A 25410-nucleotide genomic window follows, 5' to 3' on the forward strand; every position below is an offset into this window, starting at 1 on the left:
GATAAAAAATATTTTTAAAACCCCGCCAATGATAAAAGGACAAAGAAGTTAACACAATAACAACTAACAGTTCTTATAGGCTGGCACAGGAAATTAGGTTTTCAGCAACTTAATGAAATTTCATATGACTCACATTTAAAAAAAGAAAGATACAGGGGAGGAAAGATCTGACTCTTACCTATGAGCAACAAAAGTCGTGTGTTGGGTGATGAATCAGCTGTATTTCTGAATCTGGGGCCCAAATTCACAAGGAAAGTCAAGAATGTGTAAGGATCTTTCCGCCTCAGTTCTTGCCTTAGGTGTTTTGCTTTTTGGAGGTTACACCTTCTAGGCTACCGTATACTTTTCCACTGTAAGACCAACATCAATGGACCTGGTAGAAATCCCTCCCAGAGTCTGAAAATAGGGCGATTTGCAGTTATGCATGCTTGGTTTGTGTTTGAGTGGCTGTTGTCCTGAGAAGTTGAGGTGGATCACATCAATAACTCTGATACCTTTTAGACTGTGCTCCTATTAATTAAAAAAAGACAAATTAAAACTCATGATGAGCCCAAATTGATAAAATAAATGTATATGCCTAAGTCTGTGCTCTGTACTATGTAAAATTTTCTCCAACTGCTTTGTGAAAGGCTAGTTTTTCTCAGTAAAAATATGAAATATAGTGAGAAAATTGGATTAAGAACAACTCAGATATATACTGAGAAAATTCTAACTGAAGTTAAAGTTTCAGTATAAATGATGAAAGCAAAATAACATGTTTATAAAGATTATTTTAACTTGCTTAAAAAATGAAACAAACTTTTTTGGGAACTTTTTTTTTTTAATGGAACTCTTTTCTGAAGATTTTTCTTATGGGTTCTAGAAAAACAAAGGATATGAATTTGCTAGGGCTGCGACAACAAAGAACCACAGACTGGGTGGCTTAAACAACAGGAATTTGTTTTCTCACAATTCTGGAAACTGGAAGTTGGAGTTCAAGGTGTTGGCAGGTGTGGTTCCTTTCGAGGCCTCTCTCCTTGATCTTTAGGTGGCTTCTCCCCATGTCTTCATATGTCTTCCATCTGCACGTTTCCATGTCCCAGTTTCCTCATGTAAGACATCAGTCCTATTGAATTAAGGCCCACACGAATGACATCATTTTAATGTAATTACCTCTTTGAAGACCCTATCTCCAGAGACACTCACATTCTCAGTGTGGGAATCAGGACTTCAACATAGGAATTTATGAGACACAATTCAGTTTGTAATGTTTAGGTCAGTTTTAATCTTTTATTCTTAATTTTTTTTTTTTTCAGAAGTTAAATTATTTCTGTGGTTTGTAAGTCAGCTAACCCAATCTTTAGTCTTTCTTGTTTCCCAAAGAGTACAGTACTGGGTGAAGTCCTTTAGGTATCTGGAAATTGTATACTTGGATAAGTGTTCCCTTCGGGCTATATTTTCTATCATAAAAAAAATGGAACCAACAACTATGAAACTAAAAATTTATTCTCTAGGCCAGGGATGTCCAATTTTTTAGCTTACCTGGGCCACATTGGAAGAAGAATTGTCTTGGGCTACACATAAAATATCCTAACACTGATGATAGCTGATGAACTAACAAAAAAAAAAAATCGCAAAAAACCTCATAATGTTTTAAGAAAGTTTGTGAATTTGTGTTGGGCCACAAAAAGCCATCCTGGGCTGCCTGCAGCCTGCTGGCCATGGGTTGGACTAGCTTGATATAGACTATCATTAACAATTCATGTATTTATATGTATATTTGCTACCACAGCTTTCTTCTACCATGTTAGGAAACATCTTTCACCACCTCTACTTCTATTGAATAGTGATTTACAGTTTTTAAATTACTTTAACATACATTATTTCATTTCATTGTGTGAAGAATAGAGCAGATATGGATTACTATCCTCATTTACACATGATAGAACAAAGAAGCTTAGATTAATTATAGATTTCATTCAATGAGAGTTTCTTGAGTACTATGGTGTGTCAGCCACTGTCCTAGGTGCTAGAATGCAGCAGTGGTGAACAAGATAAAGTTCTCGTTGTCATATAGTTTAAATTACAGCGGGGGAAAAGTCTAGTGGGGAAGACAACAAACAAATACATACATAGTATAATTTCAGGTAGAGATACATTACATAAAGTAAAGTGAATAAATGAATAGAGAGTGACCAGCAGGGTGATTGTGGCCATTTTTGCTTGGGTGTTCTCTGAGGTTTAAGTGAGAGAGGAAGAAACGTGTGGTTGCAGAGGAAGCAGAGGAAGGATCTGTGACGGCATTGTAGGCTGTGGTAAAGACCTTGGCTTTTATTCTGGGTTGATGAAAAGTCACCGGAGGACTTTGAGAAGTGAATGGTCCTTCGACTCCTCTTTTACAGCTTTCTTCATTTTACCACACCACCTCACATGATATATTTGAATAGAGTGTAGAAAATATTGACATAACTCCCTTGTTTTAATTATTATTTCTTTTATAGATTTAATCCTTTTTTTAAATGAATGGAGAATATCTATTTAAAGATACTTGATAGCTTTTGTATGCTGACATACCATACCTAGAAATATTGAATTTCAAGAAAGACTAGCAGAGATGGTTCTTCAGCTCTGTGTTTATTGCAGTTGAAGCCATTCTCCTGTTCCCCTTGTAATAGCAAGACTTTGAGGGAGCGTTTATGCCCATAGGGAGGGGCAGAGGACAACTCAATACTGTTTTCTTTGACTCATTTGTCCACTTGCTTTCTTTCCCCAGCCCGTCGTTCTCCTCTGCTTACCCTTTGGATGCCTGGATCCTTCAGGCTTCCTCACTACTTCCTCCCATAACCTCCTCTGTGTGTTATCATCTTTCCTGTTCCTTCCATGGCTGCGTCTATACCGACTGGTATTTGTAGCCCAGACCTCTTGGTAGCTCCGGGTTTATATTTCTAACTATTTATCCCAGAGTCTTTTAAACACAGTCAGATTCAACAAGTACTGGTTACTTCAGAGTTATCGTTAATTTTTCAAGCTTGTACATCCACTGCGTCATTGAGAATTAGCAGATCTACCACCTAAATATCTCTACTACTGGAAGCCTTCATGGTTTCTCTATCTGTATAATTGTAGTATGATTTCCTAATTCTGTTCTTGTGTCATTCAAAACCCTCTACATACTCCATAATTATCTTTCGAATACACTGATCTGTATATGTCATGCCATTACACAAAATCCCAGAGTCCTCATTGTCTGCTGAATAAAATCCAGGTCAATTTCTAGGTATTCTGACCTGTACCATTGCTTCTTCACATGGCTAATAGTTTTATTATACTTGCTGTTATGACCTCTATATTGTTATAAAGCCTATATTTTATTACTATTTTTTAGAACAGTATATCTCAACCTTTTTTTTCATTATCACTTCTCTAAGGATACTTTTTAGACATGTTTTTCGTAATCATCCCACTCCTTCCCCCATGAAATTTTAATACCACAGATATTCTGTATCTGTACATCTCTTATGTACTATGGCTCCTTCGAGGGCCACACATCTTTGTAATGTCTTCAGATTCATCATACTCCCAAGAACTAATTTTTGCCTTTGTGGACATGATATTGCTCCTGTTGACAATGCATGCTTTAGAGAATGTGAGGCTTTATTCAGGCAGTTAGATAATTTACCGGCAAATCAGATTGGTCCTTTCAGAGTTTATGGTTCGACTTTGTTAGGACACATTTAGAGTAGCCCTACTTTTATGGTGTGGCCTTTCTTGGGTTCCTTCTGAATGACTGGAGTGTTTAGTAAGTGCTCTCTCCCCTATGTTTGTTTGGAATTCCATCTCTCTGCCCTGGGCAACCTCTAAAACATCCATTCAATCCATTACTCCCCAGTACCTATTCTCGGGGTGAGACCTCGTGGGGTCTCGTCCTCTACATATGCAAGTTCATTTTCAGCCAGAGACTTAGGGGACCACTTTCTCGATTTCTGGAGCTCCTTCTCTTTGTGGCTGCCTCTCACCATTACCCGGCTATGTTTGATGATGCATCCCAGCAGTCCTAACCAGTGTCTGCCTCCTAAGTTCAGTGACTTGCTGCACTCCCTGTGGGCTCCCCCTCCATGTGCTGCAATCGGGAAAGTGCCTCCAGGCTGAGAGCCATGCGGGGCTCATTGCACATGTTTTTCTTCTTTGAGGAATTACACTCCTCCATTGCTTGTTGTCCAACTTTGGAAAACAAGTGATTCGTGCATTTTGTCCATGTTCACATTTGTTTAGAACAGGAGGGTTTGTCTTGTACCAATTCCTCCACCATGGCAGGAAATGAAACTTCAGTGTAGATTTAATGTTTCTTAATTCCTCAACAGATAATTTTATATATCAGAGAATGAAAAGTAATAGTCTGCTCTTTACTGTAGGAAAGTTGAAACTTTTCCTACTCAAGGGTCAAGTCGAAGTATGCTAAAATGAATCGACACTAAACAGATTAATGGGAAAAACCAAACAAAATGTATCGTGTGCATAAGTACAGGGGCCACACACAAAGTATGAGACTCAAAGTAGGGCCAGATAACTGAAGTTTTTATACTGTGCAGAAACGCATAGAGGTTTGGAGTGTGGGAACAGGTTATCAGAGCAAGAGGGGAGGAAGGCAAGCAACGGTTGTCTTGGCTCTGCTTGATGGAGCCTCGCAGGCAGCAGCCCCCCAGAAGAATGGATGAGAACCTGTGGTAAAGCTTTCTCTGTTACCTTTAAAAGTGCCGGGCACAGTGGCTGACGCCTGTAATCCCAGCACTTTCGGAGACTGAGGCGGGCAGATCACTTGAGGTCAGGAGTTCGCATACCAATGTTCACATACCAGCCTGGCCAACATGGTAAAACCCCATCCCTACTAAAATTACAAAAATTAGCCGGGCATGGTGGCGCACACTTGTAATCCCAGCTACTCAGGAGGCCGAGGCCTCCCTTGAACCGGGGAGGTGGAGGTTGCAGTAAGCTGAGATCGTGCCACTAAACTCCAGCCTGGGCAACAGAACGAGACTCAGCCTCAAAAAATAAAATAAAATAAAATCAAAGAGCGTCAGACTTTCAGTCTCCTTTTCCTGTGAGTTCATCTTTCCAAGATCTGGGTAAAGCCGATAGGGGTCAGGGTGGGGGTGCTCAGAGAAAGCCTGTTTTGCATTTGCTGTTTACTTCACTAATATTGATTTCCTCTACAAATGCATATCTCCAGCTTTTCAGAGCCATTCTTGTGTTTGTAGCCCCCTGAATAGCCATCTTAAAAATATGCCAAAGAAGTATATTTTGGGGTGGCATATTTTGGTTTTCTTCATTATAGTGGCTTATCATAGAATATAATTTGTAACTGACTAAATACCTGTTTAAAGGATTTTAAAATTCATGCGGTAGTTTGCAGTCAGCATCGTGTGTGTGGGAGGGTGTTAAGGAAAGTTAGTGGTCATACTTACATGCCCATTTATACTGTTACCATTCCTGATTATTCTGTTCACTTACCTAATTTCATTCTTCTTGATTTTTTCTTTTCTTACAGCCTGTATTGTTCATTTTTGGCTTGTTGTGTAGCCTCAAAGGAAGTTAGTAATATTAAGTTCAGAAGAGGTCAAACCTAATCACCTTATTTTTAGATGAAGAAATGGAGGACCGAGGAGACCAAATGACTTACTCTAAAGTAACACTGCTTTCTGGAACCAGAATCAGAATCCAGTAACTAAGCACCCATTTTACTGTTCCCTTCATAATCCTTTACAACCTGCCTGCCTTCGAGTTTCCACAAAAATTTAATAGTCTGTTTAGGTATTTGAAAACAACTTTTTTTTTTTTTTTTTAATTAGAATTCCTGTAAGCTGTTCTTGTAATTTCTTCCTTCAACATTGGTATGAGGTTAGCTAGGGCCTTCTCATGTCAGAATGTTCCAGAAAAATGAACCAGCCAAGAGGGAAAAAAATGTAGTTAAGGATTTTTTCAAGTTTAAGATTACTGTTTGCTTCTTAAGAAAATCAAAGCAAACTTTAAAACCCTAAACTTACACAAACAAAAACCCCCCAAAATTGTATAAAATGTTTGACCAAGTCTCAGTAAATAGAAAAAGAAAGAAACAAGTAAGTGGTGTGCCAGTCTAAGGTTCCAAAGGTTATGAGGACATGGTGTGTTGAATGCTTTTTCACTTCTCTGATATTGTGCTATGATGCTAGCACCATCTTGTGGTTGATTTATATAGTTGCATATTTCTTTTTTCTTGTAACAAAGCTGAACTTCCTTTAAGACATACGCAGAAGGATTTGGGGTGAATGATTAGATCGTAATGAATGTTAAAAAGAGAGCTTTTTAGCCCCAGTCTCAAGTTCACTTCTATCCCAGGTCAGTGGTGCCCGAATGCTGCCTTTTCCTGTTTGGCAGGCTATGTGATGTGATTGTTAGACCAGCTCCTAGTGCAGAGCTGTCTACATCAGAGAATGGCACTTCTATTGACAGTCTCAGCAGTGAGGCTGAATGGTCCTAGAAATCCAACTACCTGCAGACTATTGGAGTTGGTCCCTTAGGTCAGGGTTCAAAGGATGTTGTGGAACAGCTTGAAGCTTTTACTGATACTACCTGTACTCTCTCTTTTCATAGGTGAATGGACAACTTGAGTATCTGAGTTTATGAGTAAAGCCAGTACCCATATTCTTTTTTTTTTTTTAAACCTGAGATAGACTAAAGAAGTTCAAATGAGAAAGGTGAATTTAAATTTTGATTTTTGTTGAAAGGTCAAGAACGTATGCTTCTGTTTACATTTTATCTTTTCTGTACTTACAACTTCCTGGGATATTTTACTTCTATTTCTGTGGAAGCTATGGAAAACCATGAAAACATGTTTTAGAGGTTTGGGTAGTCTCAGTGGTAATATGTGGTAACCGTAGCATCAGCTGATCCTTCTTACAGGACCATAAGTGCATTCTAAAAAGAAATGTGAAAGGCTAGACAGAACTACCTCAGAAAAGAAAGTTTTCTTTACTGTGTACACTTAATGAATACGCCTGATATTTTAAAAAATTACATTTGTTGTTTGATTCTGTGTAAATATAATACCTGGTCATTATAGAATATTCTGAAAATAAAGAAGAGTAAAAAAGAAAAAAAAAATCACCAGTAGCCCTGTTACCCCCAAAGAACCATATTTTTTATTTTGGTTTGTTTTTTCCAATCTTCTCTCCCCTTCTCCCTTGCATAATTTATTGTTTCATTTTACATAACAATGAGGTCATTTGATCCACATTACTTTTTTGAGACAGAGTCTCGCTCTGTTGCCAGGCTGGAGTGCAGTGGCATGATCTCAGCTCATTGCAACCTCCGCCTCCTGGGTTTGAGCGATTCTCCTGCCTCAGCCTCCTGAGTAGCTGGGACTATAGGTGCGCGCCACCATGTCCAGCTAATTTTTGTATTTTTAGTAGAGACGGGGTTTCACCATGTTGGCCAGGATGGTCGTGATCTCTTGACCTCATGATCCACCCACCTTAGCCTCCCAAAGTGCTAGGATTACAGGTGTGGGCCACCACACCCATCCCACATTTTTTTAAAATCAAAGATTGTAACATTAGTATTTTCCATTTTTGTAAATTCTTGATCATTTTAATGGGTGTATAATATTCCTTGAATGATGTTAGCTAACCTTTTTTTGAATCTTACTATATTTCCATTTACCTCCTCTATCATTTATTGTGCCCGCAGTGGACATACTTGAACATGATTATTTAATTAGGATCGTTTCTCAGAAGGCAGATGACCAAGTGAAAGGGTATTAACAGTTTTATGGCTCTTAATAAAATATGCCTGGAACTACATTTTTATTGTGGCTCATCAGATCACTTTTGTTCTTTCTCCATATTTTCTCTGTGTTAGAATGTGACTTTAAAAATAAAAATCATAGGCAAACCAGGACTAAGTACTTTACATGCATTATTCATTTAATCCACAAACAAGTATATAAGAAATATACTGTTGTTTATGACTGTGGGGATTTTATAGACTCTAGAATTAAATACAACTGAGATTCCTTTTTCTAAGATACTCTTCCATGGAAGATACATTTAATGTTAGTAATGCTGGCAAATGTGCATGGTTCTCAGATTCTGGCCTTACCCCAAATCCATTTTACATACTTAACATTTCTTAATCAGAAACCGAAGAGTATTTCTTTTAGTTATTTGGATATGACTATGACCTTTAAGAGAGAAAGTACTACTCTATTTATATGTTATGTGCATGTGCATGCCCATTATTTTCCTTTTTTGAATTCATTTTCTTTTCTTCATTCTTTTTTTTTCTTTTTTTTTTTTTTAAGACAGGGGCTTGTTCTGTCACCCAGGCTAGAGTGCAGTGGTGCAATCACAGATCACAGTAGCCTTGACCTCCTAGGCTCAAGTGATCTTCTCACCTCATCCTCTAGAGTAGCTGGGACTACTGGTGCGAGCCACCACAGCTGGCTATTTTTTAAATCTTTTTGTAGAGACAGGGTCTCCCTATGTCACCCAGGCTCGTCTCCAACTTCTGGGCTCAAGTGATCCTCCCGCCTCGGCCTCCCAGAGTGCTGGGATTACAGGCCTGGCCTGCATTCATTTTCTTAAAAAGTTGGTTCTCCGTTCCTAAGGCTCTGCTAGGTGAAACTGTTAGAAAATCATCATGCAGTTGCCCTTCATTGTCTATAGGATTCTTATTCCTGGCCTTGACCTTGGTCAGTCTTCTCACAGAGCTCCCGTTAATTTCAAAGGCCAACACAGGAAAGGGACCCAGCAGGCAGAGAATTTGCCAAAAATCTATCGTTACCTGTTGTCAGTGCCTTCTGGGAGCTGATGTGTGCTTGTGTATCACCCTGCCCTCCTTATCCAAGAGCCTAGAAAAGGTTCGTGTTCTTGACCCTTCCCTCCTCATCGTGTACACTTGATTAGAATAATATTATGTGTTAAAGATTTTATTGATTTTATTGTTATGTGATTTTATAAAGATTTTATAGTCCTGTGTGCTGAATTTGAGGTTGATCTTAATAGATTTTCTTCACTTTGGAAACTCTGACACTTTCTTCCAATGTGACTATTTTTCTGATGACAACTTTGGGCTTGAAAGTGTTTGCCTTTAGCTTCTGTAGAATTTTATAACCTGTAAAATAATTTCCATGTTCACTGTAGTCGTTGTCAAAGCTGAAGCGTGCCCTGATGCAGATATCTGTGTGCATATGCACCCACACAGTCATGTGCGTGTCAATTTTTTTTAAGTTCATGTCAGATTCCTGATTGAATTCTGCAATTCAATTGTAGTTTTTTTCCTACCTACTTAACAATAATTTTTCATCATTGGAATTGTAGCTATGCTACCATTTTATGGCATAAGGAGCAAATTTTTGCTACGACTTTATGGCATTTCTAGTTGTTTGAGTTTTCCAAGTAGATGAAGTATATATTTTCCAGAAACAGTGCTAACTTGCTCTATATGTGTGTGTAGTTTATTGGTTTTCATACAGTTGTTTCTGTTTATAATCCTTCTTAAATAACTTAACAAATTATTAGCAACTTCTGTTTGTTTGTTTTGCCCAGTGACTTTGATCTTACTTAGGAAATAAAGAGCAAAGATAAAACCAGATAAGATTTTGAGAGATTAATTATAAACTGATGACAAATTTGGCTTTATTGTTAGATGGCACTAGATGGCACTGTTTGTTTGCAGAGTGCCATTTTTTAAAAAAGAAACTATGCTAGTAACTGAAATTACTGCCTCATGAATAAAATATTTCTGATGGGATTTGCATTTCTATATTGGCTGAAGACACTGTGTTGAATGTTTTATTAACCAGCCCAGTGCAACTGTCAGCCTATTAAAGAGATCCAGTGGTCCCTGTTTAGATAAATAAGCTAAATAAATCCAATTCGTCAAATTGTGTTCCTGGCTGTTTATTTTCCATTCTTTTGATGTACAGTTTATTTTAAGTTAAAGCCACATCGGTTTAAAAATTAATGGGAAAATGTTATTTGGTGTTTGGAACATGAAGAAGCTAATTGCCATCGTCAAAAAGCCAGCTTTGTTTTAGTGTTAAATTGTTTGCTCATAAATAGTAAACTTTTTAGTGGTTGCTTACAGACTGTCCCATGGTCATAAATAGTCCGATATTCTGCAAATATATGGCCAGAAACTTTGTTATCAAGACGAGTGGAACCGAGTGGAACCTCTGTTTAATTTCCCTGGGAAAAGTACTGCATAGTTTAGAAGACAAGCCTTTTCCTTGGCTTTCCCTTTGAGTCACTGTCATTTTTCATGTATGGTATACTATTCCTTGGAAAGAAAAGTAGCTAATTGATTTTTAAATGAAATGCCTTTTATGAATGTACTTGCTAGTCACTCTCCTGGTAAAATATCAAACATTAAAGAAGAGACAGTGATGCTGTGGGAGTGATGTTACTGAAGGAACCAGAGGCCTCAAGGTGATGGCTCAGTATGGTACTGATGTGCACATGTTCATTGTCCTCTTAAGGCTTACGTTCTAGAAATCTTGAAACTCACAATTTAATACCACAAACTGAACCAGAAGATTTCACACTTTGGCCCTAGGGTTACAAAAATATTTGAATAAAGTGTGTCAATTTTGTGCTTTGCTAAACTGAAGTAAGGTAGCAATTTGAAATGACACCTCATGATTCCAGTGTCTCATTTCTTTTTTCGTAAGTCTTCAGTTGCTTTTATGCCATTCTTATTGTCTTTACCCAGTTCCACATTTATGAGACGTGGAGCAAAATTTAAAATGGGTTAGGCACTTTTGACTTAGCATATAGCTTTTAGGTGCATTTAGCTGGTTGTGTTAAAAACTGAGCCAGATCTGATCTCTAGGGTGAAGATTTTTACACTGTGTAATAGTAGTTGAGTTTTGCTATGTCAACTATTTTAAGCTTTCCTATACAAGAAGTTAAATTGGGACTAGAATAGATTTTGCCAGAGACTTTTCTGATGATTTCAAATCCTCGTAAGCCTAGCAGAAAATGGACCACGTGTACAAATAGTCTCATTTTTTGCTTATATTGTTTTGTTTGACTTCATGTCCTTTAGTTCCCCAAACTGGATAAATTGTATTTTAGGAGTAAAAACAAATAACAACCGTGCAGTCAAATTGCGCTTTGGGCTTTTCTTTTAAGAAGTTCATCAGATCATTAATTAAAAGCCTTCACTAGAAATGCCTCTGAAATGCTTAAGTGCGATCATACTGGGAAACCTCAAGAAACGTGACTTCATCCGCAGTGCATTTTATTAGTTGTTGAGGCTCCTCATGTCTTTGCAAATACTCCAAAGCTATTACAGGCCAAGCTCCATCAGAGAAGATTCTAAGGAAATGTCCAAATTTTCTTATTCTCCATTTGGTTCTGTTAAGTATTATTTAAACAAGTTACCACTGTCTTGGACTTGGAAATGTACTGTGAAATGAAGACTTCTTTTATTAGTTATGAAGAATTTGACCTGCAATTGCATTAGTAAAATGGAGAAAGAGTGTTAGATTTTATGCTTTGGAAAGTCACATTGCACAGCATTGGCCTTGGTGTGAAATGTCTGATTATAGAAATCAAATGAGTTTCTTAAAACTGTATTCTGTGCGTTAAAACAAGGATGCCCTTTGTTAATCTCTTCTGAATTTTTTATCTGGTACCTTTTGATTTTCATAAGGGAGTATTGCATCTTTGCATATTGAATGACATTTTTTGTATCCTTTTTTTCTTATTTTGACCTTTTTCTACAAACCTAGTCTACAAAAAATTCATCTGAAGTAAGGCTAGAGTTGTCTTACTTATGGAAATGTAATTTTTAAAGTAAAGCTTAGGAGAAAATTACTATCCTCATAGCTAGCATCTTGCAGATTTATATTCATTTTAGTTTCAGTGACGTTTAAAATTTTCTACTTTTTTGAATGAATGTGGTTCAGCGCTAACCATTTCATCTTTGTATGATCCTGGGCTCCTAGTTGAATGTTCTATTTATACTTCAAAAATATTATGTATATATTATTAGATTGCTAGAAATAGTTAATTCTATACTTTTCTAATATTGTGTGCAAGCTAAATGTGACCATACTATCAAAAGAGAAAGTGAAATAGAAAGGCCCAGGCAGTGTAGATTGGAGGCCTTGGACATGTGGCATATTCATTCTGTGCTTCAGTTTCCTTATCTGCAAATCTAGATTCTAATACCAACTCTGCCTACCTAATGGGAAAATGAGAGGGTCAAATAGATAACAATAAAACACTTGGAGAACTGCACTGAGTTTTATTCAGTGACTTTCCTGTGAACAAGTGGTAATGCTATAAAAGAGGTTAGAGGATAACGTATCTCAAGGTCAGAAAATTTCTTAAATATCCTGAAAATGTAAACCCTCTTCCGCATTGCTTCAGTGGACTAACTGCGGGAGCATATGCGAAGGATTAAAACGTGTAATCCTCCATCTTATTCTCGAATATGACCTTCTGAATTGGATTGCTTTTGTATTCTAGCACATTTTGTTTTGTAGAAGACATCTCAGAAATTAATCACCCTATGGTAGTAGAGTCAGAATTAAAGGAAGAAGAAATATGATATTACATATTATTTTATATCATTTTGTTATTGTATTATATTACTATTTGGAGTTATATTTGCACTTAGTTTTTATCTAGAGTTCAAAATACACATTGGATTACTTTGGATTTCCTTCCCATTTCCTCTCTAGCTTCTAATAACTGACAAGTCTCAGCAACATTTGGAAGTCACTGTCGGCCAGGCACGGTGGTTCACGCCTGTAATCCCAGCACTTTGGGAGGCCGAGGCAGGAGGATCACGAGGTCAAGAGATCAAGACCATCCTGGTCAACATGGTGAAACCCCGTCTCTACTAAAAATACAAAAATTAGCCAAGCGTGGTGGCATGTGCCTGTTATCCCAGCTACTCGGGAGGCTGAGGCAGGAGAATCGCTTGAAGCCGGGAGGCAGAGGTTGCAGTGAGTCAAGATTGCACCACTGCACTCCAGCCTGGCAACAGAGCATGACTCTGTCTCAAAAACAAAACAAAAAAAGCCACTTTCTTTACTAGGCCAGACTCTGGCCTAATATATACCATATTTAGGGGGAGAGGAGGAAGACTCTCTAATATGGGGCTTTAGACATGCTGACTGCTTTTGAATTAAAGGAAATTGGAAGGCCTTAGAAACTGCCTCAGAACCAAGGACTTTCTAACCTTCTCTTGTTTCTCTCTCCCACCTTACCCCCACCCCCTGCTCCTGCCCCAGCACAGGGAGGGGTTCTCTCTGGAAGTTCCCTCATCTGACTGACGAAAACTTCTTCCAACGGAAATGCACTTGTCTTAAGACTCCCTTTCTCTCTGAATCTCATCAAATAACCAGGAAAAATCAACCACTTGAGAAGAGACTCAAAGTCCTCACCATGGCCAGACAGATTTTCATTTATTTTTCTGAGAGCTGCACTGAGAGATTACATATGAGACTTTTTTTGGCATGAGACTACCATTGTTAACAGTGCAGTTTCACCCCCCACCTTCCCGTAACTCATCCCATTCTACTTCTGAAAATAATCATTTACAAGCTATTGTCTCATCTTTGGGCTCATTAAATTCCCCTAAATATTATTCACTACCTCTTAAAATTGGCCACACCCCTCTATCTTCCTCTCCTCTAGGAAGAGGATGCATTTTAAACCTCAGATATCTGGACCTTCTTTGAATCTCACATTTGATCTCATGTACACATTAATAAATTTGTATGCCTTTTCTCCAGTGAATCTGTCCATTGCTAGTTTATTTCAGTGGGATGACTCAATTATTGAATCTTCAGAGGATAAATTTAAACTTTTCTGAAAGTGTCTGTTACATATTGTGATTCATATTAATAAAGTATTGACTTTGGCATACATACCTAAAGACAGCAAGAAAATAGCCCTATAATTTAAAAGTTCCAAGTATTGTTACATACTGAGAACTTGGCCTACAGTATACACACACATAGAAGGCAGTGTAATACACAGCTAGAAATAATATGGTAGAAGCGAAAATGACTTGAATCAGGCTCTCAGTAGTAAAACAAGTAATATTAAATGTCAAACTAAAGAGCAAATGAGGAAACTGAAGCTAAGAACTTTCGAGCTGGTGGTGTTTTAGTCACTTGAATAAAGTTTTAATTTTGGTGGTTCTTAACAATTTTTTGGTATTGTTTTGATACAGATTACTATAAACAACTTACATTGTGCAAGTGGCCAAAAGATGAATAAGACAAATTTTTCAAGGAGCTTGTTGCCTTAATAATTATAATACTGTGGTATATAAGCACAATTACAGAGGTACAGATGGGATCGTATGTGAAAACAGGGAGGGTCATCCAACCCGTGTGTGTGTGTGTGTGTGTGTGTGTGTGTGTGTGTGTGCGCGCGTGTGTGTGCGCGCGCGCGCATGCGCACATAGGTGCGGGCATGCGTGTGTAGGAAGTGGGGGTTTTGAGGAAGGCACCCTCTGGGAGGTGATGTCCAAACTGAGACTGGATAAGGAGGAAGGATAAGGAGGAATTTGAGAGAAGCAGGGTGTAGTCAGGTTGAACGAACAACATGAACAAAGAATTTGGGCAGGGGGGACAGTGGAAGGGAGGAAGGGGAGGACTGGAGTGTTTGAAACTGCTCCAGGTGTAAAATATAGGTCTAGGGCCTTGAATCCTAGACTTTGCTATACATTAGAATCTGAGGATCTTAAAAAAGTTCTGATGCCCAGCTCCCACTCCCAGATGTTGTGATTTAATTGGCATGGGGTACAACTTGGGCATCAGAAGGTTTTTCTAAATCTCAGGTGATTCTTTGTGCAGCAGAGTTAAGGAGGTACTGAGCCAGGGTGTGGGGAACTGAGCCAGAGAGCTTGGCACATCCTTGTTGGTTAAGTTGAGCAGCTCAGCTTTTATCTCATTTGGGATTAGACACTATTGAAAGGTTACTTGTGCTGGGTAATATGGTGGCTTTATGTTTAATGAAGCACCTGAAACAATAAAGCTTTTTCTTCCACATGAGTTGCAGTGCCATTTGATTTTATTTTTATTTTTCCCTTTTAATCTTTAATGTTATTGTTTTAAATAAAAAATTTAAAGTTGGCAAAATCCAGTATTTTACATTTATTCTGTATCAGACTATTTTAAAACTTAATTTCCTTTCGGTATAAAATTAGGTGTTAGTTGGGGAAAACAGAAAAGCCACGACATGAATAATTTTGCTGCTTAGGTGGCAAAATGAGTACTTTAAATTTTCAATTAAGCTTAAAAAGAAAACAAAACCCTCAGTCTCTGATTGCATACTGACTGTCTCTTTGGCCTACCTTAAGCCAATGCCAATGGAATGTCTTCATATGAATTTTTTTTTTTAAATTTGCAGTCTAACTGCTTTGGATACAGGCATATTAACTCCCTTGTAAGAAGGGAAATATAGTTACAAAAGTCTTGTATTTGTATGTTGTTTCTGCATTTAATAGGAGGTACTATATATATCCATTTTTTTCTTCACCCTGTGAAGTCTTGTAAGGCTGATTTTAACTTAATTTTGTACAAGAATTGTCAAGAAATTGCTAGTAATCTCTAATCAGAGAAAAAGAAGTACGGATGTGATGGATAAATAGGATTCTGTTATGGCCAGCATCTTCATTGATCTTAGCAGAATTGCTCTTTGCCTCCCCAGTGTCTGTATTTTCTCTTGGCAGTAAGCCGAGTAAATTTGGAACAGAAAGAAAGAGAGAGAAAATCTACTTGGTTCCAAATGATGATAGCTGTGCATTGGTGTGGGGAAAATAACTTACAACTTGATAGTACAATTACTAGAGGATTTCTTGTATCTTGTTTAGGGGGAAAATTGAAGTTCCTTTTGTGGCTAGATTGGAAAATTTCTAACTTAACATAACCCGTAACTTATGGTATCAATTTGAATGATCATGATATCAAGGGATAGAGTTTTTAATTATGAAATTACTTATAAAAACTATTTCTGAATAGTAGTCAAGAAGACTCAGATTAGAAAACAATACTATCCTGTGTCTTAAACAATTGCTATTTTAAAATCTGTTATATTTCTTAAAGCAAAATAATGGTTATTTTCTCAGTTTTTTAACATAATATATGGATTAAAGAGTTTTGGTTCATGAGTACATTATTCTGCTATGGACTTTGCAATCAGAGAGGTTGTCCTTATGAAAGTATGTAATTTCAAAATGTTTTCATCATATAAATTTACTTCTTTCAAGCTAATTGTTGTACTCTCAGATGGATTCTGAGGATATAATCTTGCTATGTGTCTGGAGATAGAGATTTGGGGTGAAGTTTTTGTCAGTGCATTTTATATCTGAGAGGGCTTTCTCCATACTCTGTTTAGAGACTGCCAAAGTAGTCAAATTGTGCTTGCTAATTTGAATGAGAAATGACCGCAGATGGCACTGTGGCTCACACTAATATTTAAAATAGGCCATATTTTGGCATTTTGTGAGAAAAATTTTCAAGACCAAATTTATTTAAAATAGTCTCTTTGCACTAAGAATTTGCTTTTCACTCTGAAAAGGCATTCTTTTTAACCCAGTAAAATTCCAAATGTGAACTATGTTTTTAAAATATTAGTGAGTCATATTTTATAATAGATTGTGAGCAGTTGTATTTTTTGTGCCCTTGGTAATGTATTTCAAAGCTGGGTCTCTTTTAATACTATTTCTACAAAATCTTTTAGGAAGTGAAAATTAAATTATGCATATGCCCGTGCTTCTCATTCTTACCTCCAAGAAAGCATCGCTGAAACCTTGCCACAAACTCAAGGTATTTTTTCTTTTGAGTTTTGTCGTGACTGGGGCTAAACAACTGTCACTGGCAAGTGACAAGAGGCACAGACAGCAGGGGAAAGAAAAAGAGAGAAAAGAAGTAGGCGTAGGAGAAACTAAAAGCCGAAGAGATGGGGAGGAAAGATACCCAGTATCTTCCAGGAGGGTAAGGATGTTGGAAGCAACTGTCTCAGGTGCCAGTTTGTTGGTGCTCAAGCAACAATCTGCCTACTTCTGCGGTATCCAGATGCTTTTGATGTCTTTTTGGAATCTAGGAAGTACTAAGAAATGTCTCAAAGTACAGACTGATGTTATCATTACATTTAAATTTGCCTAAAGAATTCTGCCAGTTCTCCAATTAAAAAAAAAAAAAAAAATCCATAAAGAGGCTCAGCTGCAGTGTTGCCATTGCATGCAAATAGTCAGGAGGATTGCACGACAATGAATGTTAACCCAATTTTATTTTCCTACTCCATGGCATAAACTCGAGTGTCTGATGCATTTCTACCCTGATATTGATACTTTGGCAAAGTCAGGATGCTGCCTTTTAGGGCAGCAAAGACAGGATTTTTCTTTTAACTGAACACTAGTGGTAATGGTAAATCTGTTTGGTCTAGAACAGGGTTCCTCAACCTCAGCACTATTGAAATTTGAGGCTGGATAATTCTTGTGAGGGGCTGTCCCGTGTCTTCTAGGAAGTTTAGCAACATCTCTGGCCTCTACCCACTAAATGCTAGCAGGCTGCCATCCCAACCCCAATCATGGCAATCAAAAGATGTCTCCAGATATTCCAAATATCCCGTTGGGAGCAAAATTATCCCTGGTTGAGAGCCACTCAGTCTAGAATGACGTTGATGGGGATTTCAGAGGGAGAGAGAGAGAAGATTAACAATAACAATTAAAGGCATCTAATAGGCTGGATATCACGTTGTATATAATTTATTCTTCACAGCCAGTTTATAATTCAGACATAGGAGGTTATGAAAGCTAACACACTTTCCCAAGGTCTCCTAATTTGGATCCAGGACTTGAAATCAAGTCTCTCAGACTTTGAAGCTACTAAATCATGCTCCATTATAGCATTTATATCTAAAGAGTCACTAAATTCTCTGTTCATCTAATGTGTAGAGTTTAAAGATGACTTGGTTCATAACCAACCTACACTTATTTCGAATAGGCTGTAAACCAAGAGAGGCAGTGTGATGCAGCAGCAGGTACACTAGATTCAAGGTCAAGAGTTCTGACTGTGGGTGTCAGCTCTAATACTAACTAGCTGAGTGCCATTGGGCAAGTCATTCTGTCTCAGCTTCTTCGACTCCAAAATGCAGAGGTCAGCCTCCGCGCTCTCCAAGGTCAGTGAACACTGTTGCTTAATGATGCTGAAAATTTGAATACTTGGCATTTTAAGGCTTGTGAAACTTTTCACATTGCTTTAAATCTATTCTATATGCAGTTTCGGACAATCACTATGCTTTGGAATATTGGGCTCCACTTCATCTATTAGGCCCATAATGATATGTCTTCCATGTCTATGATTTCACAACCATTATTCACCTCCTTTGTGAAGTCTTTTCTAGGCCTTCATGATAGATTTTCTTTCCATTCACCTTGACACATATTTGTAACCTGTATCAACTTACACACTATTTGCTTGTCAGAGCTGAAATGATTTATTGATTTTCACTTACTTAAGTTTTATTACTTCAACCAATTATAAGATCTTCAAGAGAGGAGAGTAGGTCATCTATTTTTTGTATTTTTGAAGTATTTAACAAATGCTGTATATAGTAGCTGTTCAACAAGTGCCTGTTGATTAATTTTAAGACCCAAGATTTATGATTGTAAAGCAAACTTTTTAGGAGAAACATCTGTGATAAATGATAGGCACACAAAAGTATTCCAGTGAAAAAGTTGCATCCGGTATGAATTATTCTTTAAATGCAATTTTTATTTAACTTAAATAGAACAAAATAATAATGCCATGTGTTACAGTAAGTGTTTTCTTTGTTCTGACTTCTTTTAAATTTCTCATACCTAAGAATTAAGATGCTTTAAGAATGAAGTTTCTGGCCAGGTGCGGTGGCTCACGCCTGTAATCCCAGCACTTTGGGAGGCCAAGGTGGGTGGATCACCTGAGGTCAGGAGTTCAAGACCAGCCTGGCCAACATGGTGAAACCCCGTCTCTACTAAAAATACAAAAAAATTAGCTGGGCGTGGTGGCGGGCGCCTGTAATCCCAACTACTTTGGGAAGGCTGAGGCAGGAGAACTGCATGAACCCGGGAAGCGGAGGTTGCAGTGAGCCAAGATTGCGCCATTGCACTCCAGACTGGGCGACAAGAGTGAAACTCTGTCTAAAAAAAAAAAAGAAAAAAAGAAAAGAATGAAGTTTCTGAAATGGTCCATTGAGCATGTCTTTTTGGAAGTAGCCATGTGTAGGAAAATATGACATGTTCATTGCCAGAGAAGAGCTGATATATATGATTTGATGTTATATTTTAGCAAACATTTCAATAAGTTTTTGACATTTTCCTGTAGTCCTTATTTACCTTATCAGTAGTTATAGTGACATATGATTGTCAACTTTTTATATTAAGACCAAACTAATAAATTAAACATGTTGTGTTTATATCTGATGAAAGCTGACGTTTTGGAAGGATGTTAAAATATACTGACAGGTCCGGTTCATAAGCTCTTTTGGTATAAATATGCAGATGACATCTTTAGATATTGTTTGTACACATGCTGATAGAAAGCCTTGACAATGTAACAAATGCAAATGTCAACCTCACAATTTAACCTTTCTGTGTAGAGAAAAGATGTTAGTTTTAAGTTGCCTGTATCTTTTAACTTTATTTCAAAGTTTTTATTATTTTTTAGCCTGTTATCATTACTGTTTCATGTATCACTAAAAGCAGCTGTTGGAATAAGATTTGTACTTGAGAACTTTTTTCTGTGGTGCTCCCATTTAAATGATTGCAACTGCTCAGATGTATACATTTTTCTGATTTTTAAATGTTTTTTTCCCATGCTCATTTCCTGTCTCTTGGATCTTTTTGTAGCATCCTTCTGTTTATCTACACAAAGTACTTTGGGTTAATAAGTGAACCTAAGGGAACTATTATGAATCTCCCTTTCTGTCCCACACATACTTCATGTTAAAACACTTCTTATAACACTTTACCACACGTATGTCTGTGCTAAGATCAAACAGTTGAGAATGCCATGTAGCACTGCAGAAAATTTTGGTTTATGGAGGCTTATATGGGACAGCAGTGGGGTGGACTGGAAAGAGCACTGAACTTCTAGTTAGAAGGCCTGGATTTAAATCCTGCCTTGGCCACCAACCGCCTTTGAGAATTTTTGCAGGTTAACTACACTTTGGGGCCTCCCTTTTTCATTTGTAAAGTGGAAATAATGATACCTGTTTCACTTACCTCACAATGGGTTAATCATGAAATAATGCATCATGAAAATGCCCTGAAAATGTATTTTGGAAAATACGTGGAAAAGACACATTTGGCAATCCTTATTACAGTGCCCTTATGTGGTACATCCTTGATGTTTTCTTGTTTACTTGCTCTGTTTCTAATAGACTCGTTTTCTGCTTAAATCTAAAACTAGCCTTGGAAATCTGAGTTTTGGACACTATTAAATCCAAGATCTTAAGATTTTTATATTCACTGCACACAATAACCATTAGAAATAATATCACAGGTCTAAATAGTATACAATGTAACAAAAAGTGCAAATAACTGATAATGTTCCCTACAATAACACACTCAAAGGCCACCAGTACTGTAAGTTTTGCACTTATACATCAATCTTTTTTTTCCCTTGACTTCATGGCCAATCCCTAGGCCACAGTAATTTCTGAATTTCCACATCCACATTCTTCTATTTATAGTATATTTTTGATTTTGCCACATTTATTCTCTCTTTACTGCAAGTGTATTGTGTATGGTTCTGTTAAAACAGTAATATTTCAGATAGAGATGATATCACTATTTAAAGGGAGGAGTGACCTCAGATTAAGGATGCTTGTGTAGGCATATATGTCTTATAAATACTCTGCATCTGGGTTGAGAAACACTATGATAAAATTGAACAAACTTTAATGCCTTTTTTTTTTGAGACAGAGTCACACTGTGTCCCTCAGGCTGAAGTGAGGTGCCATGATCTTGCCTCACTGCAGCCTCTGTCTCCCCGCCGGTTCAAGCCATTCTCCTACCTCAGCCTCCCAAATAGCTGGGACTACGGGTGTGCGTCAGCACACCTGGCTCGTTTTTGTATTTTTAGTAGAGACAGGGTTTCACCCTGTTGGGCAGGCTGGTCTCAAACTTCTGACCTCAAATGATCTGCCTGCCTCAGCCTCCCAAAGTCCTGGGCTTACAGGTGTGAGCCACCGTGCCTGGCCTAATCTTGCATTTTTGAGAGGCATGCAAGGTTTATCATTGGCAATTGGATCAAATCCAAATTTGGCATTCTAGCATTCGTTTTGCTCCCCGTTCTCCCTGACCCCCAAGCGTCATCATTTTACAAGCATAAATTGTCTTTATTTGCTTGCTGTGATCAAATTAATCTGACCTTGCTATGTATAGTTGCTTCACTTATTCTCACCTAGTTGTCTTTTTATACAAGCTATTCTGTCTGGAATTCTCTCCTCCTGCTTGTAACCTTATGGCCTTCCATATATAACTCAAAAATCATTACTCCAACTTAGTCTTTCTGGCTGATGCCATCCCTTCTACTTTATGTGTCTTTTATAATATATTTACCTGAAAGGAAGAAAACACTTTTGTCAAAATAGTTTAACTTAAAAATTGACTGTCATCTCAGAATTTAACTTAAATTTATACAAATATTTTGGTAGTAATTAATAGGTATATTGGTAGTAATTTCATAGTTTGGTACATTTGGTAGTAATTAATAGGTACATTTTCTGCCTGTGTAGATTGTTTAAGAAGACAGCAATAATTATGCAAAGAAATGTTCAAATAACTGTTTGGGTAGTGATTTTGGCTTATTGGGTCACATTTCATTCGTTATGTTATGATAAGTAAATTAAAAGAGTACTGTGATAGCATCAGAATAAATACTTCCAATTTAATTTAAACATGTTTCTTTTTGCTTCATCCTGCATTCTTCAATCTTTGTACTATCAGGTCCTAAATCTTATGTTGCCTTCTAGTTTGCTTTGTTTAATTAGTGTTGTTCCTCCAACTACATTATATGCTATTTTAGAACAGGAACTGTGATATAGCATGCTATGTAAGAGCATATAAATTCTAAGTAAGTGTTTCTGAATGAATAGATGAATAAGGTCATCAAACTGATATTCTAAAAAAAATTGAAATAATTGTCCAATTAGCTATTCTCTATGTTAAGTGAAGAATACCAAGTCGAACTGTCATTACAATGCAGAGCTTTCCTAAGTCTGAGTAAAACGCCTCTATTATTCTTGGTTAAGATAGAGGACTTTGCTATCCACATCAACCAGAACCAGACCCAAAGGTATTATTTAATAAGAGTGTAATAGTGTTATTGAGCTGGTCAGTGGCTTGAGCAAGAATTAGAAACCTATGTTGTTTGATTCTGTATTCAATGTTACTTCCACTGTACCGCTTTGTCTTCTATAAATTGCACTTCTTGTAGTGATCTCACTTTTTAAAAGTCATGTAGGACTCAGGCTTCCTCTAATTTCTCTGGTCTTCATTTCTTGTTGGTTCAATATTTGTGGAATATTATGTTTGGTGGAATGGATAACCAATATTCTAAAAATGTCTATGGATTTTAGGTCCCAAGAGCTAAGTATACCATGAAAGGAAGCACTGTTGGGGAATGCAAGGCTCAGTAGTCCTAGAAGCTACAGTATTGTGTCTTATATATTAACAAAGTTTTTTTTTTTTTTTTAAAGGAAAAAAAGATGATAGTAAACTCTTTGATGTCATCCTTTTATTTTATTCTCCTGTTTTGGAACTTTGGCCTCTTAGCTCACAGTTTCCTCATCTGTACAATGAAGTGCTTAGAGTAGATCAGTAGTTCTTAAACTCAAGCAACAAGAGAATCACTGGGAGTGTTTTTTAATACACAGATTGCTGAGTCTACCCTGGAGTTTCTGATTCTGAAGGCCCAGGTGGGACCCAGACAGGGCCTGGGGATTGACGTTTCTAAAGAGTTTCATATTGAGGCTGAAGCTGGTGTCACAGGACCATACTTTGAGAGCCACTGGAGTGGATGATCCCTGAGATCTCTTCCAGCTCTAAAATGTTTGTAACTCAGCTCTGTCAATTTCCTGGACATACTGGAAGATACGATACACTCCTTGAATCTCTGCTTTATTTAATTTTGTTTGGTGTCGTTTCTTGTCCTACTCTAAGTTGCTTTGCCTTAGAAATTATTTCCTTCCCCAATCCCCCATTCTTTGTATACTGCCAAACAGAATGTTTGTTTAAGTAATATTAGTGAAATACATTTCCAGAACTGCTCTTTGGGGAAATTTAAATGAAATTTTAAAGTATCATTAAGAATGCAAACAATAAATTCTTTGATTAGCTGTAGGCATCTTTACATTGGGATGACTAAAAAAGGTTCTGGTTAATTAGAAGTAATTTGTTAGGAACCTGAATTCTCTTTTTTTCTCTCTCAGATTAAAACTCAGTTCCCAGCTGGATGCTTATAAGTGCAGGAAATGTAATTGTCAGATGATTAATTGCAAAAGATAGATAATTAGAGTTCATATGCTGTGTCAAATATGGATAACCAAGAGGTTGACTTACATGTTGAAAGGGAGCAGCTGAAATCTAGACTGTGGGTTGTGGCTATAGACAAGTGATTTACCTTTACTACAAGAGCTTGTAGAATGAACATTTACCTGAATTTTGCCTTTTTAATCCCATTTTGAGCAAATTCCTCACAATAAAAAATACTGGAAGAGTTCCCACTACCTGAAATCAGGCTTAGAAAACTGAGCTGTTGCTGAGCCACCATTCTAATGTCAAATAAAAGATTTGGGCCATTTTAATACCTTCTTCTTTTTAACTCTCTCTGTTAAACTTACCTGATACATTTTCCCCCAGTTCGAATGACTTGTTTTTAGTTACTAATTTTCAATGGTTGCATCTTATTTCTTTTTAAATTAATGCTACTTCTTTCTGGAAGTTAAGTGCTTTCATCATAAATCATTGAATCTCAAGATGGAATCATTTCTGCCTTTTTAAAATAAATGTATTTCTGCTGTTTCTTTTTAAATCGTCCAACAACAGCAACAACATCATGAAAAAAGTCTTACAACCTGTCGGTGATTAAATAGCTCTCTCCAGTTTGGCTCACCTGTTGGTTTATTGAAAGTCACAGTGAAATTAATACTACATTTTTCTCTTGCATTTGTAATAAAACTCTTTCTCAGTCTTCTAAACTTTGTATTTTTACTGAAGAGTTTTTCAGCCCTCAAAAATACTGTCTTACAAATTCAGCTAATGACCCAAATCCAGCTTGTTTGTTGTGTAGGAGTTGTATTAAAATAACTCACTGTATCTGTATTGTCATTAATGATATGCTCATTTTGATAATGGGGCTGCAGATTTTTAGTCTATAGTCCTTGGGGAGATGCTACAATTTTTTTTTTTTTTTTAACTAAGTATTGTTCTGGCTCCTTTCCTTGATTGGCCCAGAAATAGCAATCAGCTGGGGAGCAGGATGACATGCCTCTTAGCGATCCCTTTGATCTTTGAGATGAGTATCAACATTGTATGCTTCCTAATGGAAGTGTAATTTAATGAAATCTATTGGGTAAACATACTTCAGATGTTCAAAGGAGGTGACAAAATTTTTGCTGGCAGCCGGGACCTGGCTGCTTTCCAGCTTGCCTCTAGCTGCTATGCATATAGCATTGAGAAAGGCACTTAAAATAGGAACACAAAGTATTATTTTCATTGTGTTTCAACCCCCCCGCCCACCCTCCCATACCAATTTCTTTCCCTTAAGTTTATTTCTATGGTGTTTCTGCAAGTGCCCTTTGACATATCACCTTTCCCCATTATAAAGTGGAATGTGAGAGTTGATCTTTTTATATTTTCCTTGGTTTATTTCATGACAAGAGTAGTACATTCAATGTATGGCACCAAACTCAGGAGAAGTTGTAGGCAGGAGACTTACATCAAAATCCTAGAGGGAAAAAATGTACTCTATAAAAAGGACATATTTCAGTACCAGTTGATTAAATTAAACATTCTATTTTGAGAGGAGATGATAGAGCATTTTTGTTTTAACAATCCTTGAAGAAGTGTAATGGAAATAAGCGTAGACAGCAGGAGTCAGGGGACCTGACTCATCTCAGTGAAGTCACTTTCTAGCTGTGTCATGTAAGGCTAGTTACTTTCTCTCTCTGGACCTCAGTTTCCTTATCTGTAAAATGAAGAGATTGTATCAGGTGGTTCTAAAGGTCATTTTCAGCTGTGAGATGTGATTCTTTTTAAGACTGAAGATCAGCACTGTTCAACAGAAATGTTATGGCAGCCACATATGTAACTTTTAAGTTTTCTAGGAACCACATCAAAAAATGCAAAACGAAAGAGGTGAAATTGATTTTAGTAATATAT

At 37.2% G+C, this 25410-nt stretch overlaps 1 protein-coding gene across 29 annotated transcripts in view; it reads left to right on the top strand.

Moving 5' to 3' along the window:
• VTI1A (vesicle transport through interaction with t-SNAREs 1A) overlaps positions 1–25410 on the top strand; it is a 367718-nt gene that overhangs the window by 18486 nt on the left and 323822 nt on the right. Inside the window, exon 4 of one of the 29 annotated variants that reach the window (XM_074002721.1) lies at positions 12707–15031. The exons of the other annotated variants lie outside the window; for them this stretch is intronic. Coding sequence (XP_073858822.1) covers positions 12707–12871 — 165 coding nt within the window. The 3' untranslated portion in view covers positions 12872–15031. Of the gene's footprint in view, positions 1–12706; positions 15032–25410 lie in introns of those variants that run through there. 29 annotated transcript variants of the gene reach the window in all.

The sequence above is a fragment of the Macaca fascicularis genome, chromosome 9 (assembly GCF_037993035.2).
Source record: "Macaca fascicularis isolate 582-1 chromosome 9, T2T-MFA8v1.1".
Lineage (NCBI taxonomy): Eukaryota > Metazoa > Chordata > Mammalia > Primates > Cercopithecidae > Macaca > Macaca fascicularis.